Source organism: Hemiscyllium ocellatum, chromosome 8 (assembly GCF_020745735.1).
Source record: "Hemiscyllium ocellatum isolate sHemOce1 chromosome 8, sHemOce1.pat.X.cur, whole genome shotgun sequence".
In the NCBI taxonomy this organism is placed as follows: Eukaryota; Metazoa; Chordata; class Chondrichthyes; order Orectolobiformes; family Hemiscylliidae; genus Hemiscyllium; species Hemiscyllium ocellatum.
Window position 1 is genome coordinate 57426441 of NC_083408.1, and position 23983 is coordinate 57450423.

The 23983-nt window shown below is 40.8% G+C and overlaps 1 protein-coding gene across 1 annotated transcript in view; it reads right to left on the reverse strand.

The window, feature by feature from the left end:
- mipol1 (mirror-image polydactyly 1) overlaps positions 1 to 23983 on the reverse strand; it is a 411230-nt gene that overhangs the window by 233929 nt on the left and 153318 nt on the right. The window contains exons 2-3 of the mRNA XM_060828394.1: positions 14928 to 15060; positions 13947 to 14052 (exon numbers count right to left, since the gene is read on the reverse strand). Of these exons, the coding sequence (XP_060684377.1) occupies positions 13947 to 14052; positions 14928 to 15060 (239 nt within the window). The remainder of the gene's footprint in view (positions 1 to 13946; positions 14053 to 14927; positions 15061 to 23983) is intronic.

A 23983-nucleotide genomic window follows, 5' to 3' on the forward strand; every position in this document is an offset into this window, starting at 1 on the left:
TGTCTGTGTGCGTTTCCTCCCACAGTACAAAGATGTGCAGGTCAGGTGAATTAGCCATGCTAAATTGCCCATAGTGTTAGGTGCATTAGCAGAGGGAAGTGGGTCTGGGTGGTTTACTCTTCGGAGGATCGGTGTGGACGCATTGGGCCAAAGGGCCTGTTTCCACATTGTAGGAGAATCTAATCTAGACTCCCGGAGACCTGTAAAATACTGCCAGCAGTTACTTCAGCATGTAGTCCTTTTGGACCAAAGTGGACACAATGTTCCTTTTTCTGTTCTTTAGATCTTTATAACTTTCTTCCTTTGCTCCTTCTCAGCTCCACCAAAACTGATTACCTATTAAATCCAACATTAAGGGCACAATCTGTTTCATTTGATTTTCAGGTGATACTGATTACAAACATAATTTGAAAAAATGATTTTATTGTCATGTGTATTACAAAATGAGAAAATCAGTAAAATACATTAACAAGTTTTTCCACTGTAGCTACGATCTGGCACCATTTTGAATAGTTTAAGAATAAGAAAAGCTACAAGATATAGTTTAAAGACAGTCCATCAGTCAATCCTGAGCCTGCTTATCATCAATGATGCCTGTGCTGCCTTCCCTCCTCCACTACTTTTCTGTTGTCTATACCAATCAGTGTAACAGTCACCACTATTCAGGCATTATCTTTCAGTATTGGGCATTTCTCCCCGCCACCACCTCGCTGCCGCCTATGCCGGACCCAATCAACAATGAAGTCACCGATCATCAGGCACTATCTTTTGCCACTGAAGCAACCTTGCTGATGAAGCAGTTGCTGATTCTGATGCCAGGTTCCATGGTGGCACAACAAAGGTCAGTAGGGGCTCACTTGTCTAGAATCCCTCGCCCCCACCGATGCTGTCTGAGCTCAGGACAAGAGGTAAGTAAAGGAGAACAAAACTAAGGAAGAAAAAAAAGGAAAGGAAAGGTGGTCAGAGCAGATGAGCCCTGGCTCAGGAAACCCTACTTCACCACCATCTATATTTAATTCAGAGCTTCATTTAAGCTTTATGACTTATTTCACTGTTTAGCTGAGCACTAAGTTCTACATTGTTTATTTTGGTATCTATCATTTTGCCTGTCCCTATAGGTTACTGCTCTTACATATAGTTGAACTGTGCTGCTTTTCTTGATGCCTTTGCATCCAATTGAGGCTTACTGAAGTCGAAACATTCCACTCAGTTTATAAAGCAGTTCACATAGCTATCAGTGTTCATGCTTTGTGCCTCAGCTCATTTTCAGCGATCAGTGCCCCATTACAGATCAAAACTTTTCTCTCAAACAGGTTTCAGTTTCATTGCCTGTGAATGCCATGTGTATTTTGGGCACCTCATCTATTTAGATTAAATGCAATTACTTGATAAATGTAAGTCTCTTTGCATTAGATTGTACGTCTCTATTGTTGTAACCATATTTTAGTATACTTTCTGTAGATCATCATCTTGAATATGCTAAAGGAGCCTGCATGCCTCAGTTCTCCCTTGAACTATGCTGTCAGAAGTTTCTTGCTCCCAACAAGGTCACCCATGACAACAAGTTCAGGGTGTGGATTGGACATGTCATCTCTGGCTGCAAAGGTGGATGAAGACTGCAGCAAGGTAGCTCCAGCCAACACTATTTATATCAGCAACCAAGTGTGACTGTCAACCTGTCAAAATCATGGTGAACCAAGTCATGTGCAGGTATCCACTAGGATCCTGTTGCCAATCCTGCACTGGAGTAGAATTGGTGATAGGTTCACAGCTGTAGTAAGTCTTTTGTCAAGAATTTATGAACAAGCAACAGATGCATGAAGGTCATTGAGCAAGTATGTTCGAACAGACATACTTTTGGGCAGTCCACTGCAGGACATCCCCTGCTCATCCCAAATGAGGAAACCAGAAAAAGTGCCTCTCAGGTGGTCTCACTTTCTACTGGTTGAGGAACCACACCCTGCAGGGTTGCCATCTCAGTGGTCCAAGGACTAATAAACACGCATTTTTACTGGAAACATCACAAAATAACACTGGTATTTCACTATTAAAAATGGAGAGGTCTGTACCATCTCTTTTATGTTGCTCAAGAATTGCATTAGTGCCATTGATTATATATAATCAGTTGCAAGATGAAAATATATCAAGAATGCTCGCTGTCAACTTCAGCTCTTCAGATTTAAACTTGAAATCTAGTTTTACCTTGATAATCTGCTTCCCCATCCTTTACAACTTTTTCCATAACAAACTACCAAGTTGATATCATTACTGTCCAATTACACATCCCAGTACTTTATATTTAACTCATAGCATGGCTTCTTAGGTTTAATTTCTAACTGATTTATTTCCAATATTCATTTAGTAGCAGAGGATTAATTTTTTTCTGAGAATTCAAAGTGATTGCAACAATGGGGGAAAACTCCAAAATGATACATTAAACATTTATAGAGTGATTCAAATGGCAAGCAGATTCTATAATAATTGTTTGCAGTTGTGGCTATGTGGAGTACTGTACAATCGTGTAAAATTACAAAGTTGCTTTTAAAACTTACATCCAGAAGCAAAGCAGAAATGATCAAATTATGATTATTCCTAAGTTTCATAAGACAATGAGAAATAGGAACATTCGGCACCTCGAGTCTGCTCCGCCAGTCAATAGAATCACATTGGATCTCAATTTGGAGATGCTGGTGTTGGACTGGGGTGTACAAAGTTAAAAATCACACAACACCAGGTTATAGTCCAACGGGTTTATTTGGAAGCACTAGCTTTCGGAGCACTGCTCCTTCATTAGGTGGTTGTTGGGTATAAGATTCTGTGTCCTATGATCTATTGGACTATAATCTGGTGATGTGTGATTTTTAACTCTGTACATCTGATCCCAACATTGTTCATATCCACTTTATTGCATTTTCCCCATAAACCTTGATTGTTTCCCCAACTGATCAAGAATCTATCTCAGTCTTAAATGTACACAAGGACTCTACCCCAACAGCTCTCTGTTTCAAGGAACTTCGAAGACTCACAACTCCCTCAGAGAAAAAATTCCTCCCATCTCAATCTTAAACTGTTGAGCATTAGTTCTGGGACTATGCCCTTTACTTCTAGACTTTTCCATGAGGGGAAACATTCTCTCAACATATACCCTGTTAAACATGCCTGTCTCTTGGTTGGCTACGTAGAACAGTTGATCTTCCGTAATTACATCGGCACCACTCCCCACCTCTTCCTCCGCTACATTGATGACTGCATTGGCGCCACCTCGTGCTCCCGCGAGGAGGTTGAGCAATTCATCAACTTCACCAACACATTCCACCCTGACCTTAAATTTACCCTGGACCATCTCTGACACCTCACTCCTCTTCCCGGACCTCTCCATCTCCATTAATGACGACCGACTTGACACTGACATTTTTTACAAACCCACCGACTCCCACAGCTACCTGGATTACACCTCTTCCGACCTGCCTCTTGCAAAAATGCCATCCCGTATTCCCAATTCCTCCGCCTCCGCCGTATCTGCTCCCAGGAGGACCAGTCCCACCATAGAACACACCAGATGGCCTCCTTCTTTAGAGAACGAAATTTCCCTTCCCACGTGATTAAAGATGCCCTCCAATGCATCTCATCCACATCCCGTACCTCCGCCCTCAGACCCCACCCCTCCAACCGTAACAAGGACAGAATGCCCCTGGTGCTCACCTTCCACCCTACAAACCTTCGCACAAACCAAATCATCCGCCGATATTTCTGCCACCTCCAAAAAGACCCCACCACCAGGGATATATTTCCCTTCTCACCTCTTTCCGCCTTCCGCAAAGACCGTTCCCTCCGTGACTACCTGGTCAGGTCCATGTCCCCCTACGACCCACCCTCCCATCCTGGCACTTTCCCCTGCCACCGCAGGAACTGTAAAACCTGTGTCCACACCTCCTCCCTCACCTCTATCCAAGGCCCTAAAGGAGCCTTCCACACCCATCAAAGTTTTACCTGCACATCCACTAATATCATTTATTGTATCCGTTGCTCCCGATGCGGTCTCCTCTACATTGGGGAGACTGGGCGCCTCCTAGCAGAGCGCTTCAGGGAACATTTCCGGGTCACCTGCACAAATCAACCACACCACCCCGTGGCCCAACATTTCAACTCCCCCTCCTACTCTGCCGAGGACATGGAGGTCCTGGGCCTCCTTCACCACCGCACCCTCACCACCAGATGCCTGGAGGAAGAATGCCTCATCTTCCGTCTCGGAACACTTCAACCCCAGGGCATCAATGTGGACTTCAACAGTTTCCTCATTTCCCCTTCCCCCACCTCACGCTAGTTCCAAACTTCCAGCTCAGCACTGTCCCCATGACTTGTCCGGACTTGTCCTACCTGCCTACCTCCTTTTCCACCTATCCACTCCACCCTCTCCTCCCTGATCTATCACCTTCATCCCCTCCCCCACTCACCCATTGTACTCTATGCTACTTTCTCCCCACCCCCACCCTCCTCTAGCTTGTCTCTCCACGCTTCAGGCTCACTGTCTTTATTCCTGATGAAGGGCTGCCCGAAACGTCGATTTCACTGTATTTTGGATCCTGCCTGAACTGCTGTGCTCTTCCAGCACCACTAATCCAGAATCTGGTTTCCAGCATCTGCAGTCATTGTTTTTACCTTTCTCCTTTATGTTTCAATGAGATCACCTTTCATCTAAACTCCAGTGAGTAGAGTCGCAATCTCTTTAGCCTTTACTTGTAAAATCATCCTAATGAACCATCTCTGAATTGCCTCCTTTTAAATTACAATTTTCCCTAAATAAGGGGACTGAAACTGCTTACGGTACTCCAGATATGTTTTCACCAGCATCTTGTACAGTTAAATTAAAACTTCCCTCCTATTATGCTTCAACCCTCTTGAAATCGCATTCCTGATTATCTAATTCATCTGTGTGCTAGCTTCCTTTGTGCTTCAGCTTTCTGCAACTTTTCTCCATTTAAATAATACTGTTCTTTTATTCTGCCCTCGAAATTTACAACTTTACACTTGTTCACATTATATGCTTTTGCCTACTTACTGAATCTATCAATATTTCTCTGCAACCTATTTATAGAACATAGAAAAATACAGTGCAGTACAGGCCCTTCGACCCTCGATGTTGCGCCGATCCAAGCCCACCTAACCTACACTAGCCCACTATCCTCCATTTGCCTATCCAATGCCCGTTTAAATGCCCATAAAGAGGGACAGTCCACCATTGTTACTGGCAGGGCATTCCATGAACTCACGACTTGCTGAGTAAAGAATCTACCTCTAACATCTGTCCTATACCTACCGCCCCTTAATTTAAAGCTATGCCCCCTCGTAATATCTGACTCCATACATGGAAATATTTGTATCCTCTTCGCAACTTGCCTTTCCACCTATTTTTGTGCTATTTGAAAACCTGGTTACAGTACATTTGTTTCCTTCCTCAAAATCATTAATATATACTGTAAACAGCCGAGGTTCCAGAATAGATAACTGTGGAACCCCACTGGTTACAGACCTACATACTGCAAAGAATCCCTTATCACCATTTGCTGCTTCCTATCCATTAACCAATTCTCTATCCATGCCAATATATTACCTCCAACATTGTGGGCTCTTATTTAATGATTTAATGTTTTAAGGTACTGTGCCAAACACCTGCTGGAAATCCAAGTATAATTCTACTACTGGTTCACTATATTCTGATTGAAACTTTCTCAAAAAAACTCAAATAAACTAGTCAGATGCAATACACTTTGCAAAAAACAAAGATCAGTCCAGCACAGGAACAGGTCCTTCAGCCCATATGCATGCCAATCATAATGCCATTCAAAACTAATTTAATCTGCTTGCACATGGTCCATACCCCTCTATTCTCTACCTGTTCACATTTTTGACTAAATGTCTCTTAAAAGTTGCCATTGCATCTACTTCTACCACCTAGTAACACATTCCAGGCACCTACCATACTCTGCGTAATATTTTCTTTCAACTTCTCCTCCCTCACCTTAAATCCCTAATATTTGACATTTCCAACCTGGGAAACCCTATCTGTGCCTTTCATAATTTTATATACTTTTATCAGGTTACTCCTCGGCCTCCGATAGTCTAATGCAAATAATCCAAGTTTGTCCAACTGCTCCTTTTGACTAATGCATCCCAAGCAATATCCTTGTAAACCTCTTTTCCACTCTCTCCAAAGCCTTCACAGCATTCCTAAAGTGTGATGATCAGAACTGCATACAATATTCCAAATGTGGCTGTCACAAATGTTTTTTATATCTGCAACAAGACTTGCAAACGTTCATTCTCAATGCCCTGACTAATGTAAGCTGTATCAAGATTAGAGTGGTGCTGGAAAAGTACAGCAGGTCAGGTAGCATCTGAGGAATAGGAAAATCGACATTTCGGGCAGGAGCCCTTCATCAGCTCTTCTTTAGCATCTGCAGTCCTCACTTTCGCCCAATGAAAGCTGTATGCCTTCTTTACTACCTTATCCACTTATATTGCCACTTGCAGGGAACTATGGACCCAAGATCCTTCTGTATATCAATGCTCCTAATGGTCCTGCCATTTACTGCTTCCTCTTGCATCTGAGCGTTCAAAATGCATTACCTTACACTTGTCCAGATTCAACTCCTTCTGCCATTTCTCTGTCCAACTTTCCAACTGATCTATATCATGTTGTATCTTTTGACAACCTTCCACAATATCCACAACTCCACCAATGTCCATTACGTACGCAAACTTACTAATCAGGATACCTATATTTTCATCTAAATCACTTATACATATTACAAATGATAGACATCGTTCACACTGATCCTTGCAGAACACCACTGTTCATAAACTATTTGTCAGGAAAACACCCCTCCACAACTATTCTCTGTCTTCTATGACCAGTTTTGTATCCAGCTGACTAACTCACCATGGATCCCTTATGACTTAATCTTCTGGACCAGTCTACCATAAGGGTAGAGTAAAATCCATGTAGGCAAAAGCCCTAGCCTCATCAATCACCTTCGGCACTTCCTTAAACAATGGAATCACATTTAAGACAAGACCTTCCCCAAAGCTATGCTGACTATCCCAATTAATTCTATTCCTTTCCAAATTCAAATAAAACCTGTCCCTAAAAATCTTTTCCAATAATTTTTCTACCAATGATACAAGGCTCACAAGCCAATATTTTCCTGGATCATCCCTGTTGCCCTTCTTAAACAAAGGATCAACATTGGCTATTCTCCAATATTCTGGGACCTGGTCAGTGGCTATAGAAGATACAAAGATCTCTGTAATGGCCGCAGTAATTTCCTCCCTGACCTTGCTGGGGCAGATGCAATCAGCTACGGGAGACCTACTGACCTTAATACTTTTCAAGCCACCCAACACCTCCTCTTCCTTAACATCAACATGCCCTAGAATATCAACATATCCCTCTCTCACCTTACCATCATCCATATTCTTCTCTTTAGTGAACACTGATATGAAGTACTCATTAAGGACCTCATCCCCTTGCTCCGGCTCCATGCATAAATTCCCTCCTCTGTCCTTGAGTGGACCTACTCTTTTCCCTAACTACCCTCTGGCTTCTAATATTTGTATTAAATATCTTGGGATTCTCCTTAATCCTACTTGGCAAATCCTAATTGCATGAACATTCATGGCCTCTTTTGGCCCTCTGAATTCCTTGTTTAATTTCCTTCCTGCTTCCTGTAAAGTATTCAAGGGCCTTGACTAGTTTCAGTTTCCTTAGCTTTTTTTTGACTAAACTTTTAACATCTCATCATCCAGGATCCCGAATCTTACCATCCTTATCTTTCATCCTCACAAGAACATGCTAATCCTGAAAGCAAATCAAATGGCCTTTAAAAGACTCCCATATGCCAGATGTGGATTTACTCTCAAACAGCCACCCCAATTTAATTTTCCACTTCTTGCCTAATACTGTTATGATTAGCTTTTCCCAAATTTATGGCTTTCATCCAAGGACTACTTTTATCGTTTTCCATAACTATCCTAAAGCTTACAAAATTATGATCACTATTCCCAAACTGCTCCTCCAGCGAAGCTATCATTCCAGGCTCATTCCTTAATGAACGGTATAGTATAGCTTCTTCCCTAGTTGGAATAAGTCTATATTGTTTCAAGAAACCCTCCTGGATGTACCTCACAAATTGTGCCTCATCTAAGCTGCTGGCACTTGAGGAGACCCCAGTCAATATTGAGGAAGTTAAAAATCATCCACTGCAACAACCCTGCTGATTTTACATCTTTCCATGACCTACTTACATATCTGTTCCTCCATCTCCCACTGGCTATTGGGAGGCCTATGTATAACTCCATCATAGTAATTGCATCTTTCTTTTCCTTTTACTCATCTGGTCTCATTGGATGAGTGTCCAAGCTGTCCTTTTTTTGTGGAGCTATGAAAATCTCCTTGATCACGAATGCAGCTCCCACACACCTTTCACATCCTTCTCTATCATGCCTGAAACATCTAAACCCTGGCATACTGAAGGGCCAATCCTACCCTTCTCTTAACCAAATTTCTGCAATGCTACAGCATTGTAGTTCCCTATATTAATCTAGGCTCTCTGCTCATCTACCTGACCTGTCACACACCCTCCATTGAAATAAACACACTGCAGACAAATAGTTTAGCCATGTAAATTAACCTAGCCTACCTATTCTTCTTATTAGACATAACTGATACAATCTCTATCTTCTCCTCAATCATTCCACACGATGAGCTACAGCAAGGGTCATCCTGACATCTTGAGTACCTGCTCGTGGTCATTGGCTGAGGTAGTTTAGACAGTTGATTGAAACAGCATGTACAGCCAGCCCCAAAATAAGGTACATCAACAGAGGTAGCTATAGAGAGCGCGGCATGATTGAGGAAAGCAAGCCACCACCTTCTTAGGAGAAGGCCATGAGTTTCCTTACATCACTCCATGGAAAGGAGAAAGACTGTTATCATCAAAGATTGCAAGGCATCAGGGCCAAACACCCACTATTTCAAACCATGACTCTCATTTGTCCATTATTTTAAATAACTTAGGGATCAGTGAAGTATTCACATCTATCACAGTCATATACTTTCTTTGTCTAATTCAATAATAAAGGTAAAGTTGCCATTGCTTGCCAGATTGTAGGGCTACTCTTTTATTAAAGACAGACAACTGGTGGTGGTTTATCTTGAGGGTCACCAAACCTCAGGCAAGCAGATAGTTTGAGAAGTAGAGCCCTTCATAGTTATCTCAGCCAGTGTGGGAAGGGAACCCACACTTGCAGGTGTCTCTCTGTTTTGTAAATTACCCATCCAGCTAATACAACTACAGTTATCAGCCTAACAGGCCTTCAGTTCTTTGTTTCATATCTTCCTCTTTTGAACTCTTGGATTATAGGTTTGCAACCTTCCGACCTGCAGGAACCATTGCAGAATTAATAGAATTTTGCAAGAAAACTAATTTTCCAGAGGTTGAGGTTTCAGAAGCTAACCAAATCATCTTGTTGAAGTGAATTTTAACAGGACTAATGTCCATGTAATCAGTTATACTTTTATTAATCTAGAATTTATGCAGCATCGAAATAAGATAAAAACTAAAGAACTACTGATGCTAGAAGTCAGAAACAAAATCAGAAATTGCTTGAAAAACTCAGCAGTTCTGACAGCATCTGTGGAGAGAAAGCAGAGTTAATGTTGGGTTCTAGTGACCCTTCTTCAGAACTGTTTGTAGCTAGGAAAATGTTGGTACTGCAAACTTTGTTTTAACTAGCAACCTATGAACTGGCCATCTTGATAAACTAGCAAAAATGATGAATCTGAAATACCAGAAGTTCACTGTATTATCATGATCTCCACATAGCCAATTGAGGGTGCAATAAGAAGGCTATTATTAAGTTTTATTTAAAGCAAAGTTGCATTAGTATTTAAGTAATTTATGCTGTAAATAAAGTATAACAGTGATGGGTATAACCAGTGCTTATGTTTCTATTACTTAGTGTGTGTTCTTACATTGTCTACATGGACCACTTGATCAATCGGAATATTTGACCAACTGACACTTCTGGTTTCACAGGTACCAGTTAATAAAAAGTTTACTCTGTGTTTGTTACAGGTTTGGGAGGACAGGCAACAGTAAACATTAGGTGGTGATGAAGCCCAGAGAAAGAGAGAGAAAAAAAACAGTTGAGCAAACAAAGGAATGTGTAAAGGTCAGCGTGGGAGAATTAATATCCATTCATGGGGATGGTAAGCAGCTGACAATGAGTGGTTTGTGATAGCAGCCCATGTGATGTTAAGGCCAGGTGTGCTGGGGTTAGTATGGGAGATGGTGCTGCAGTCCTAAAATTATTGAACTTAATATTGAGCCCAGAAGGTTGCAGAGTCTCCAAGTGGAAAAGGAGGTATTGTTCTTCCAGTTTATGCTGAGTTTTGCTGCAGCACTGTAGCAAGTTCGAAACAGAGATGTTGATCAGGCAACTTAAAGTTGTATTGAAGTGGCAGTAAACCAGAAGTTCATGTGGACAGAATGTAGGTGTTCTGCAAAGCAGTCACCTAGTCTGTGTTTTGTCTCCCCATTGTAGAAGAGTCTACATTGTGAGCAGCAAATACAGTAGACTAGAATGAACGATGAGTCAAGATTAGAGTGGTGCTTGATGAAGGGCTTTTGCCGATTTTCAGACTCCTTGGATGCTGCCTGACTTGCTGTGCTTTTCCAGCACCACTCTAATCTTGACTCTGATCTCCAGCATTTGCAGTCCTCACTTTCGCCTAGATTGAATGATGTGCAGGTAAATCACTACTTCACCTAGAAGGTGTGTCTGGGGCCTTGGATAGTGACAAGATGTACATGTATTTGGAAAGGCAAGGACTAATTAGGGATAGTCAACATGACTTTGAGCATGGGAAATCATGTCTCACAAACTTGATTGAGTTTTTTGAAGAAGTAACCAAGAGGTTTGATGAGGGCAGAGTGGGAGACGTGATCTATATGGATTTAGTAAGGCATTTGACACGGTTCCCCATGGGAGACTGGGTGACAAGGTTAGATCTCATGGAATACAGGGAGAACTAGCCACTTGGATACAAAACTGGCTCAAAGGTGGAAGACAGAGGATGGTGGTAGAAGGTTGTTTTTCAGATTGGAGGCCTGTGACCAGTGGAGTGCCACAAGGATTGGTGCTGGGTCCACTACCTTCATCATTTATGGAAATGATTTGGATGTGAGTTTAAGAGGTAGTTAGTAAGTTTGCAGATGACACCAAAATTGGACAGCGAAGGGGTTACTTAGGATTACAACTGGGTCTTGATTAGACGAGCCAATGGGCTGAGGAGTGGCAGATGAAGTTTAATTTAGATAAATGCAAGGTGCTGCATTTTGGGAAAGCAAATCTTAGCAGGACTTATATACTTAACGTTAGATTCCTAGGGAATGTTGCTGAACAAAGACACGTTGGAGTGAAGGTTCATTGCTCCTTGAAAGTAGAGAGGCAGGTAGATAAGATTGTGATAGGATAATAAAGAAGGCATTTGCTATCGAGTCATAGAGATGTACAGCATGGGAACAGACCTTTCGGTCCAGCCGACCAGGTATCCCAACCCAATCTAGTCCCATCTGCCAGCACCCGGCCCACATCCCTCCAAACCCTTCTTATTCATATACCCATCCAAATGCCTCTTAAATGTTGCAATTGTACCAGCCTCCTCTTCCTCTGGCAGCTCATTCCATACATGTACCACCCTCTGTGTGAAACAGTTGCCCTTAGATCTCTTTTATATCTTTCCCCTCTCACCCTAAATCTATGCTCTCTAGTTCTGGACTCCCCAACCCCAGGGTAAAGACTTTGCTTATTTACCCTATCCATGCCCTTCATAATTTTGTAAACCTCTATAAGGTCACCCCTTAGCCTCCAACGCTCCAGGGAAAACAGCCCCAGCCTGTTCAGCCTCTCCCTATAGCTCAAATCCTCCAACCCTGGCAACATTCTTGTAGATCTTTTCTGAACCCTTTCAAGTTTCACAACATCTTTCCAATAGGAAGGAGACCAGAATTGCATGCAATATTCCAACAGTGGCCTAACCAATGTCCTGTACAGCATGCAGTTCTAGTCTCCTTCCGATTGGAAAGATGTTGTGAAACTTGAAAGGGTTCAGAAAAGATTTACAAGGATTTTGCCAGGGTTGGAGGATTTGAGCTATAGGCAAAAGTTGAATAGGCTAGGGCTGTTTTTCCCAGGAGTGCCGGAGGCTGAGGGGTGACCTTTTAGAGGTTTATAAAATCATGAGGGGCATGGATAGGGTGAATAGACAGGTCTTTTTCGTGGAGTGTGGAAGTCCAGAACTAGAGGGCATAGGTTTAGAGTGAGAAGGGAAAGATATAAAAGAGACCTAAGGGGAAACGTTTTCACGCAGAGCATGGAATGGGCTGCCAAAGGAAGTGGTGGAGGCTAGTACAATTGCAACATTTAAAAGGCACCTGAATGGGTACATGAACAGCAAGGGTTTGGAAGAATTTGGGCCGGGTGCTGGCAGGTGGGACTAGATTGGGCTGGGCTATCTGGTCGGCATGGACGAATTGGACAGAAGGGTCTGTTTCTGTGCTGTACATCTCTATGATTCTAAGAAAGGAGATAAAAGGGCAGATGGTACACCTTCTGTGATTGCAATGGAATGTGCCATGAGGGTGTGAGGAGTGGAGGAGGAATGGGCTAAGATGTTGCAGAGGGAATGGACCCTGCAAAAGGCTGACAAGAGGGAGAGGAGAATATCTGTCTGGCAACGATTTCCCACTGAAAGTGGTTAAAATGGCAGCTAATGATTCTTAGGATGTGTATGCAGGTGGGATGTTAGCTGAGGTCAGGGGATGGCAATGCAGTTGTGGGAGAGAAGAGAGGGGGTGAGGCCTGAAGTGCAGGAAATGGGTCAGGTACGGCTGAAGGCCAAATCAACCACATTGGTGAGAAATCCTGTGAGGAAGAAATGTTGAGGGCACTTTGGACGCCCCCATCTCAAAGTTGACATCATCAGGACAGATATGATGGAGTCAGAGGAGAATGGTTCAGACACTTTACGGGAAGCAGGGTGTGAGGATGTATAGTTAAGGTAACTCTTGGTGTCAATGGATTTGTAGTGGATATTGGTGGTCAACCTATCCAAAGAAATGGAAACAAAGATGTCAAGATACTGTGTCATCACACAGAATGTACATGTCATGTCATTTGTGAGTACAACATTGTTTGTGCATATTGAAGTGCACATGCTTTTGACGCAGGATTCAGCAGTTGAGAGACACTCCAAAGATAAAAAGCAACTGATCAATTTATCTTTTACCAACATTTAGTAAAAGCTAAACTATTATCATGACATGCCAGGCAAACACGTATGATGAAATAAGATCTTGCCTTCCTTGGTATATCAAGTGGGGTTATAAAACAATTACATTTGAACTACAAAAGCTTGCTTTAACTCGTCATTTGTTGGCACATGGGCTGGGACTTCTGAAAGAATGGGTTGAGTTGTAGATAGTTGTGTGTACACCTAAACAATTGATGTTGTGATGCTTTGAACCAGTTAAAACAGTAAGCAATGTTTGAACTGCTGGATGGAGGGTAAAGGCACTGGTAATCATTATTCTCCCATGTTGACTCAAGGCCTTTCAACAAAACAAACAGCTTCTTTTGTGATTAAACTGACATGGTGTTAACAATGCATTTAATGTCAATATCAGTATGCATTCAAGTAAAGCTGTCCAGCATGCTAGCACTGAGATCCAGGAATTACTCATTTCATATGTCACTTAAATACGTTACAAACTTGAAATCCTCACACCTTTAGCAAATACAGTTCATGTTCAGTAGCATCAAATTGCAATGTTTCTTATAAATCAAACACAAAACCACTGAAATTGCATGCAAAAAAAAAGTACCTGTAGCCTTTTCAGCTATTTTGGCTTCTGCTGCTTTTTCTTGTAATTCAGTGTCAAGCTTTAAAATTTCCAATTCATGCTCTTTTTCTGACAGTTTATCCTGAAGCTAAAAGTATAAACACATTATGTTGTATATATTTAACTTCAAGCCGTGCATACTATTTTTGATTATAGATCAACAATATTTGAAGCTGGTAGCCTTCATGAGATGCATGCAAAAATTAGAGTGTTTCTGAAGGCTATAACAATATCAATAATTAAACACAACTACTCGCGCACACAACTTTTACCCTCAATAAACATGCAGATATCCCACAGCATTAAATAACATTCATTAGCTATACACTGAAATTAGATAATCTATAAATAAAAATATTTATGCAGTTATGCATAATATCAGTTATGCAGTACAAATGATTAATTTCACAATTTTACATCAGATCAATCAAAAGATACGAAACAAGGAATTTTCTGCAAACTAAGTAGGACTTTTTTTCAAAGGTGTGCTCATATCGGTTCAAAATTAAATAAAGATTTGAATTCATGGTATATCTAGTCCAATCTGTGGAGCGACATGAAAATTGTCTTTGCGATATAGAAACCTATATTTTAAAGTATGTTTGCATTGTTTGGAAGAGATAATTTAAAATTCAAAAGTTCAAAATTAAAAACCCTCTTTGTTTATCAAGATCTGGAGGCATCTTTGTTAGCTATTATATAAGTGGCAGACATTAGCTGCAATGAAATTGCAGTGATTATCATCCTGTGAATAATTTCACAAAAACAAAAACTGAAAATGTAGCATTTGTCCTTTGACAGATTGGCAAAAATCAAAATATAGCACTTAAAGATAGATTTATCGATTTCTTATTTAAACGTAACAAAGATAATTGTCTTGAAATAGCAAGACACGTACAGCATTAAATGTAACCATGAATGCCACAAAGTACAATTAAGCAATCTAAACTTTTAAGAACATACCTTTTTATTAGATTCCGCCACAGCATTCAACTCTTTTAATAGGAATGTTACACTCCTGTTATCATTTAAGAGTTTGGTAACTTGACCTGAGGTGAAAGGGTCATCTTGTGCATTACTATCTCCGTTTTCTGCTCTGCTGTCACAAATCAAAGAGAAATCATTTAGTGAGGCTCAAAGTTCACTTGAATGCACAAATTTAGTTTAGGAGCTCAGGTCCTTTTTGATTGAAGACTTGAATTGTGCAAATAACAGCTGAATATAAAGTGGGCCTAGTTATTCTAAAGCATGATAATTTTAATCTCTTGAGATTTTGTGTGTGTGAAGCATACATTACAAGTGGTGCTTTTCGACGGCTAACGCTGAAAAATTAAATGCTAGTATGAAGTCCTAAAATGTAAAGACATTTCATGTTGATATGACATTGTGTAAGTTATATAACTGATCTTAAAATATTTTTGGATAAATCTAAAATCAAAGTAGAATATTTCAATGGTATTTTGAAACTAGTTACCTCCAAAATGTCCTGTATATGGTTAGTACCAGAATTCTTGACCATAAGTTGCAAATATTATGCTTGTGAGTGTCTCTTTCCTTTTAGTTTGGAAAGCAACGTTATGAATGAGTCCTGAACAAGTCCTTAACACCACACCTCTTCAAATAGAGACTAATTGAAAGGAGAAAACAGGCTATTTAAATTACTGAAGTAAAGTTAAGTAGCCCTGTCACTAATATATGATGTCTCAGCTGTCTCATATCCCTTCAGCTCTCCTCTATCTCCCAGGTCGAATCCTACAGTTAATGTAATGGAAACATATTTTTACGCGATACCATTTAATCTAATGACCTACCTTTTTACATGGAATACTATTACATTTCAACTCACAATGTATTGTCTGAAATGTAATGAAAAGTTTCTCCATAGGCTTCATAAGAAGAATTCAAACATAAAAAGAATTTATGTGACAGTGATAACCTAGTGGCAAAACCATTGGATTTGCAATCCAGAAGAACAAGGTAATGTCCTGAGGACATAGTTTGTATCCCACCATGGCAGATTTCAATTCAGTACAATCTAGATTAAAGCTAGTCTAATGTCGATTATTGTAAAAATTCATCTGGATCACAAATCCCTTTAGGGAAGGAAATCTGCCATCCTTACTGGTCTGGACTACATCGGACCCCAAGATGCACAGCAATGTCAGTGACTCTTAGCTGTCCTTTGAAATAGCCAAACAACCCACTCAGTTGTATAAAACAACAATAAAACTCCAAACAAAGAATCAAACCAGATAGATTACTTCATATCAATCTAAACACCAGAAACAATAGCAAATACACAGCCCTGTCAACCACAAAAAGTCCTCATCAGGAAGCTCTGCCAAAATTGGGAGAGGTGTTCCACAGACACAGCCATACTTTCAGTATCATACCTGTCAAACAACATGCCAGACATTATGATCATCATCCCTGGATATGTTCAGTTCCACTAGTTGGCCAGACCCAACCAGGGTGGTAGCACCACGGCACACATTTCAGAGGACATTACCCTGGGAGTCCTAAAGATCAACTAGGAATATGAAATCTCAGGAAGTTAGATAAAATGTAAGTGCTTAAACTTCCTGATTACACTGATTGTCCCATCAGCTGATGAATCAGGATTCCACCATGTTGAACCAAGGGGAGGGGAAAACCTACTTCACCTCATCCTTGTTAATCTATCTGTTGCACATTTGTCCTTCAGAACAATATCGGTATAAATGACCACCACACAGTACTGTGGAGATTAAATCCTGTCTTCAAACGGAAGATGTCATCTATAATGTTGTGTAACACAACTGCTATGCTAAGTGGGATAGATTTAGAACAAATGTAGCAATGCAAGACTGGGTATTCATGAGCCACTATGGACCATCAAAAACAGCAGAATTCTATTCAACCACAATCTGTAACCTCATCACCCATATCAGTAGCGTCAAACAAGGCAACATGCCTCATTTAATGAAAAGCACAAGCATCATGATAGGAGTTGCAATAGACAGATCTAAAAATGAGATATGAACCTGGTGAAGCTACAACACATCACTGCTTGTATGTCAAATTATGGAAGCAGCAAGCAATAAACAGGGTTAACAATCTGACAACTAATGGATCAGGTCAAAATTCTGCAGTCCTGCCACAGAGTTGTGAATGGCGCTGGATAATTAAACAACTATAGAAGTTGGAAACTCCAAAATAACCCCATCCTCAGTATGAAGTGGGACATGGCATGGGGCAGGGTGACACTAGATACCCTGAAATTGATTTGGCCCAGACAGGATGGTCGAAAGATTGAGATTGGAAAACTTACAAGCCACCTTGAAACAATGCTACAACCACCGGTAGGGACTGGAACCTCAAAACGGGGGGATTCAGAGCCATCTGCGCCTTCGTCCCCGGAGCATGGGCAGAAACAAAGTTAGGTACAGGTCGAGTTAACATAGACCCGATAAGGGTTCCTGGACGGGAGCATAAACCCCACTGGCAATATCCAATAAAACCCAAAGCAGAAAAAGCATTTTTGGAGATAGTGAAAGGACTAGTGAGAATAGGAATCCTGAAAGCAACCACAAGTACAACTAATTCAACGTCGTGGCCAGTAGTAAAGCCTGATGAGAGTTACAGGCTCACCACTAATTATACAGGACTAAATAAGGTCATCCCAAATTGCACTCCATTGCAGCAGACCCCTCCGCCATTTTAAATGGCTTGCCCCCCCCGCCAAACACAAGATTTTTGCTGTTTTAGATATAGCCACTGGGTTCTGGTCTGTCCCATTAACACCCTGAGTCCCAGAATAAATTTGTTTTTACAGGAAAGGAGGTGACATACACTGTAGCCAGAATATTAGTGGAGGAGATAATCCTGAGGTGTGGCATAGCCCTCCAGATTGACTCCGACCAAGGGATGCATTATACAGGGAAGGTCATGAAGACTTTCTGCCAATTACTCAGCATTAGACAAAAAAATTCACATTCCTTACCACCCCCAAAGCTCAGGGTTGATAGAGAGAATGAATAGAATGCTCAAAAATACTTTAGCTAAGGCTATGCAAACCTCAAGCAGAACATGGGCTGAAGTGCTCCCAGCCATACTAATGAAATTAAGACCACCATGAATCAGGCAACTGGACTAACACCATATGAATTAATAACCAGGTGAGCAACGCAATTGCTAGAGACAATAATCACAGTGGCACCAATGTGGGTCCACTAAAAGACTAAATTTGGCGATATGTGATAGAATTAAGCCAATTAAAAGGGATGCGGAAATCTGTAATTGATAAACAGGACAAAAAGGTCAAGGCAGAGGAATTTGAAATCTTCCCTGAGGTCCCAGCAGCAGGAAGCCATGTCCTGATGTGAGCACTGCTGACAAACTAGGCTCTGCGTCAAAATGGAATGGGCCATATGACGTGGTAATAAGGGGACACCTGTGCCTGCATTGATATTAAAGGAAAAGGCACATGGAAGCACTGAACCCAACTCAAATTGTTTAAAGACTCCTGTGACCAAATTAATGTTATTGACCATTCTCCAGGTGCAGACAGGAATGGCGGACAAGACGGTCATCCCGGAGGGAGTACCGAAAACACAACAGAACAAACCACACAGAAGCATGACTGCACCTCCTGACGAAAACAAAGACTTTGACTGATAACTTTATTTTAACTGCAAAATGTATATTAACTGTATGTATTTCACTGCGTTTAAGAGTCGCAATTGTCAGGTAGGATTACATGAGCTGCCAGAGGAAGTGGTGGAGGCTGGTACAATTGCAACATTTAAAAGGCATTTGGATGGGTATACGAATAGGAAAGGTTTGAAGCGATATGGGCCAGGTGCTGGCAGGTGGGACTAGATTGGGTTGGGATATCTGGTCGGCATGGAAGGGTTGGACCGAAGGGTCTGTTTCCATGCTGTACATCTTTATGACTCTATAACTGAACTGTCTGCTACCTATTGGCACAACCAGTAGAATATCTATTTGTGGTTACCTCGGTGTGGACCCCTCGCAACCTGTATACAAGTTGACACCTCGGGAATGCTGTGTAAGGGCCATATAGGAAAATACAAACGGAGACTCCAGGGTAGATGCATGCATCTAGGGAAGGGAAAGCCCATTTAAAACCCGGTAATTACCCTCTCTGTTTCACAGGGCAGGGATGGGGTCGTGTTTATGCCCTGGTTCCCAAAAATGACTCATGCGTCCGACACAGCACACTTATCAGCACTGTACAATCACCAAGGGGACAGTTTACCTGTACCTGCAGCGAGTAGGCACGCTTGTATGTGACCGCGGGCAGACAATTCATATGTGGTAAATGAAATAACACCCATGTCAGCTCTGCCACATGGACGTACCATTCGATACTAACCAGCTGGGCTGGGCACCCAAGGGATCAGTGGTGACATGGGTAAACAGACAGAAGGACAGGACAATGTATGTTACTGAGCAGTGAAGGGATTTGTCTTTCTATTTAAGGGGACTTATACGGCAGACACCCCAGACCTCCCAAACCTGTTTGCAGAAGGGACAATCGCACCTCTTATTGTACCATGCCCCAGTGGGGAACATGTTCAGAGAAGGTCAGTGACCCGCTCTAACAGTGAGGAGTTCTGTGCTGACTGACAGGTCCCCACCACTTTGGGGTCATCACTGGGATATGGATTCTTGGGATCTCTACCTTTGTGGGGGCGCAGCAGGGATCGTCACTGCTAAAAAACAAAATTACTTTGTATGTGACCTGATTATCTTAGGCAATAGTACCTCAAAAGCTCTGGAAGCAATTAATACAGAGCTGACTGAACTCAGATTCTGCACACAGCAGACACGTTACGTGGTGGATTATCAATTAGCACAGCGAGGGGGAGTTTGTAAAAGTATTAGTGACAATTGTATCACCAATGTTACTGATGCCTCCTATAAAATTACAAAAGCCATCAAGAATATCAGAGATCAGGTAGATAATTTTTGACAGGGAGTCACAATTACAGACAGCTGGCTAAATTGTTTGATAGGTTAATCTTGGGGACCCTATTTGGCACATGGGATAGTTCTTCTCATTGCACTCATGCTGGTATTCTGTGTGGGCCTTGGGTGTTTAAAGCTCTGCTGTAAGGCGCTACTGACGAGAACTGTATCAGCAGCAAGTGTCATCAAAGAAGAGCCCCCAATGAAATTAGCATTCCATGATACCCCTCAGGAGGAGGAGCTTCTAGAGATGACCTACTCCTACATGTAAGGCTAATATGAAATATCTGTTCAATTCATCTGCCATAACCTCAGTTTCTTTTATTAATTCCCCATCTCACTTTCTATTGGACTCTTGTTAGCTTTTTTCTTTTTAAAATATTTATAGAAATCCTTACTTTTGGTATTCCTAGCTAACTTTCTCTCTTTAATTTTTTCAGCGTTACCAATTTTTGTCATACTTTGGTTTGCTTTAATATACTGTCACCTTTTGAACTGCCAGACATATTTGTTAATGACATGCTTTTTTTTAAAAAAAAAGCTCTGAGTTGTCTTTAACTATTTTGATTGCTGTTGGGTTCTGCACTTAGAACTTTTTTTCCTTATTGAAATACATGTATTCTGTATGGAGTGAAATGACCTATCAAATGTCTGCCATTGCACCTACATTAACCTATCCTTGAACCTCATTTGTCTAGTGTAAAACTGTTTTATTTTCAGGAAATATTTCAATTTTCATGAGGAATGCTGAGGTTTGCCATCTATTTATTCTCTACAGTGAAGAAGAGAATGGCAAATCTAGGGACTCAGCAAAAGTTTCGGTTGTAGTTATATGTGATGTATGATTGTCTATTGTCAGTTTGGTTCAATTTCTAGGAATCATTATTTAAAACCTCGAACTTTGAGAATTCAAACTTTGTTAACTGTTTAAGTTTGTGCTGACATTTTGATGATGAGATAATTCTGTATTGTTATTCAATGGTGGCAATGTTGTTCTCTTCAGTCATGGGAATGTGATGTTGCTGGCTGGGCCAGTATTTATCGCCATTTCCTACTAGTCCTGGAAGGTGGCAGTAATCTGCCTTCTCGAACTGCTGTAATCTCTGGGGTGTAGGGACATAACAGATGGAAAGGCAGCTCCAGGGTAGTGACTGCAACAATGAAAGGAAAGTGACATAGTTCCAGTCAGGATGCTGCGTGGACTGAAGGTGAATTTACAGATAAAAGTGTTCCCTTATATTGGCTGCACTTGTCATTCTAGGTGGTAGAGGTCACAGGTTTGGAAGATGTTGTCAAGGAAAGCTTGGTGATTTATTGTATCTTCTAAGTGGTACACACTGCTGCCACTGTACGTTGATGGTCAAAAAGGAGTGACTGTCATGTATGTACAATCATGTATGTTTTGTTATGAATGGTATTAAGTTTCTTGAGCTTATTGAAGTTGCACTCATTCAGGCAGGTGAATCCAGCCTGGTGACTTGTTCACCTTCAAGAAGTAGTTCGCTTATCATAATGTCTATTCCGTCTAATTTTGCACACTCATCTTTCATTGCAATGTCTGCATATGTCTCTTCTTCAAAAATATAGAGGTAAAATACTCATTTAAAATCCTGTCTAACGAGGGCACAGATTTTAGGTTATTGGTAGAAGGACTAGAGGGGACATGAATAAACAAATATTTTCACCCAGTGTGTGGTGGCGTCTGATATTTTCTGCCCAGTATGATGTTAAGGTAAATATCCTCAACAGATTTCAAAAGTATCTGGATCTGCACCTGAAGCACTGTGACTTGCAAGGCTAAGGACCAGGTACTGGAAAGTGGGATTAGAATATGCAATTACTTTATTTAGCTGGTGTAGACATGATGGGATGAATGGCCTCTTTCTTGCTGTTCTGGTTCTATGTTTCCGGTTTAGATGAATGGGCAAAGATTTGGCAAACGGTAAGACACAACAGAGATCAGTGATGCAAAGGGATCTGGGTATCCCATTGCTTAAATTGCAAAACAAATTATTTAGGTACAACAAGTAATTAGGAAAACTAATACAATGCAATCGGAATGGAATACAAAAGTAACGAGGATGTGCTTCAGCCAGACAGAACATTGGTGAGACTACATTTGGCATACAGTGTACAGTAATGGTGGCTTTATTTAAGAAAAGCAATTTATCTAGGTCAAGGTCTTTCAGGCTAATAGCTGACATGAGTGAATAGTCTTATAAAGAAAGGTTGGACAGGCCTGGCTTGAATTTGCTTGAGTTTAAAAGACTAAGAAACAACTTGATTCAAACATGTAAGAGAAAGTGAGGACTGCACATGCTGGAGATCAGAGTTGAAAGTGTGGTGCTGGAAAAGTACAATAGGTTAGGCAGCATCTGAGCAGCAGGAGAATCAACGTTTCAGGCAAAAACCCTTCATCAGGAATGAGGCTCATTCCTGATGAAGGGTTTTTGCCCAAAACTTTGACTCTCCTGCTGCTCAGATGGTGCCTGACACATTGTGCTTTTCCAGCATCACACTTTTTTTTGTAGGATGGTTCATGTTGAAATAAACTTGGGGTAACTCTCAATGGACGCTATGCAGCCAAACCTGGCATTAAACATTGAACTGATCCAATGACTAACAACGATTCTCTTCAGTAAAAGATAGAAAAGGGACTCCTTCTGAAATTAGAATTGAGATACATTGTTAAGGCAGTGTGAGTCAAACTTCACTGCACAGCAAAACTGTGTGATATTTAATTTGCAAGAGCTTGTTGCTGACACAACTCCACTATCACTTAAAATGCATCTTTCTTCCTCCTGCATTGATTCCTATCCTTGAAGTGACAAGGAAACGACCTTGTTTTAGCAAGCTGCCAATCACATTCTGAGCTAGAGGATGTATGTAACTAACTTGCTACGATTTTGCTATGCTATTATTGATTTATTTCCCCCAATGTGCAAATAGCAAGTAGGGCTTTACCTCTCACAAGAAGAGGACTGATTTTACTATTTGTGGCTGAAATCTTTGTTTAATTTCTGCAGAGGGCAATAAATAGAAGATTGTGCACTAATATTTCTAGTTGGTGATGCTTACTTCATTATAAAAGCATGTACTCTTTCTTAGTAAAGCTACTATACTATAACTTGAACCTGCAAGGCAGAAACAAAGGAAAGCTAATTTACAAGAAAGGAAATGCAACATTTGCTTCATAAAATAAAGTTAATGTTGGGCATCCATCTTCACATTTCCATTTCTCAGAGATTGTATTTCTAATCTGTGTAAAATATCTGCTTTCAGTATTTTGATCCAAGTTAGCCAAAAGAATGATGGGCAATCATGACTATAAATCAATATTATTATGTTTTATATACTATTTAAATAAATAATCTTACACTGCATTGAATACAACACTCTCTATCTTCTTTTATAAGTAGATATTTCCCAAAAACCTTGCAAAATTGTCACATATCATGCAGCAGTAGTTAAAACTGTATTCGACTTGGGAGTTATAGAGATTATCGTTCCAATATTTTGAACTCAATATTCCTCAATACTTGTTTATAACCAAATCTCAGAGCCAGTTATCCATCCTGAAGCATAACACATTATGAAGATCATAGAACTAGATACAGAGCAGAAAAAGCCACTCAGTCCATCATGCCTGTGTCAGCACTTTGAAAGAGCCATTCACATAGTCCCATTTCCTTTTCCCACGTCCTGTAATTTTCCCCTTTAAGATTATTATTGAAAAACATGTGCTTCTTCTGCAAAGGAATTATTTCGTTGGTTTAGGTATGCATTACACAAGCTTCAATGGAAGCATTACGACAAGTGTTTATTTATCATTAGTTTCAGATTAACATCAGCCCACCTTAAGATGGCAATGGATAGTACTTCAATAACTGAACACAAATTGAGGGAGAACCGTATAGTTGGGAAACAATTATTAGGACATGGAATCTTCTGCTACAATGTTGCACAGGTAAAGTTTTAAGACTGCTGGAACTGGTGTCTGGCATGCTTTAACTTTTCTAATAATCAGGGTCTGCACTGAAGACTCT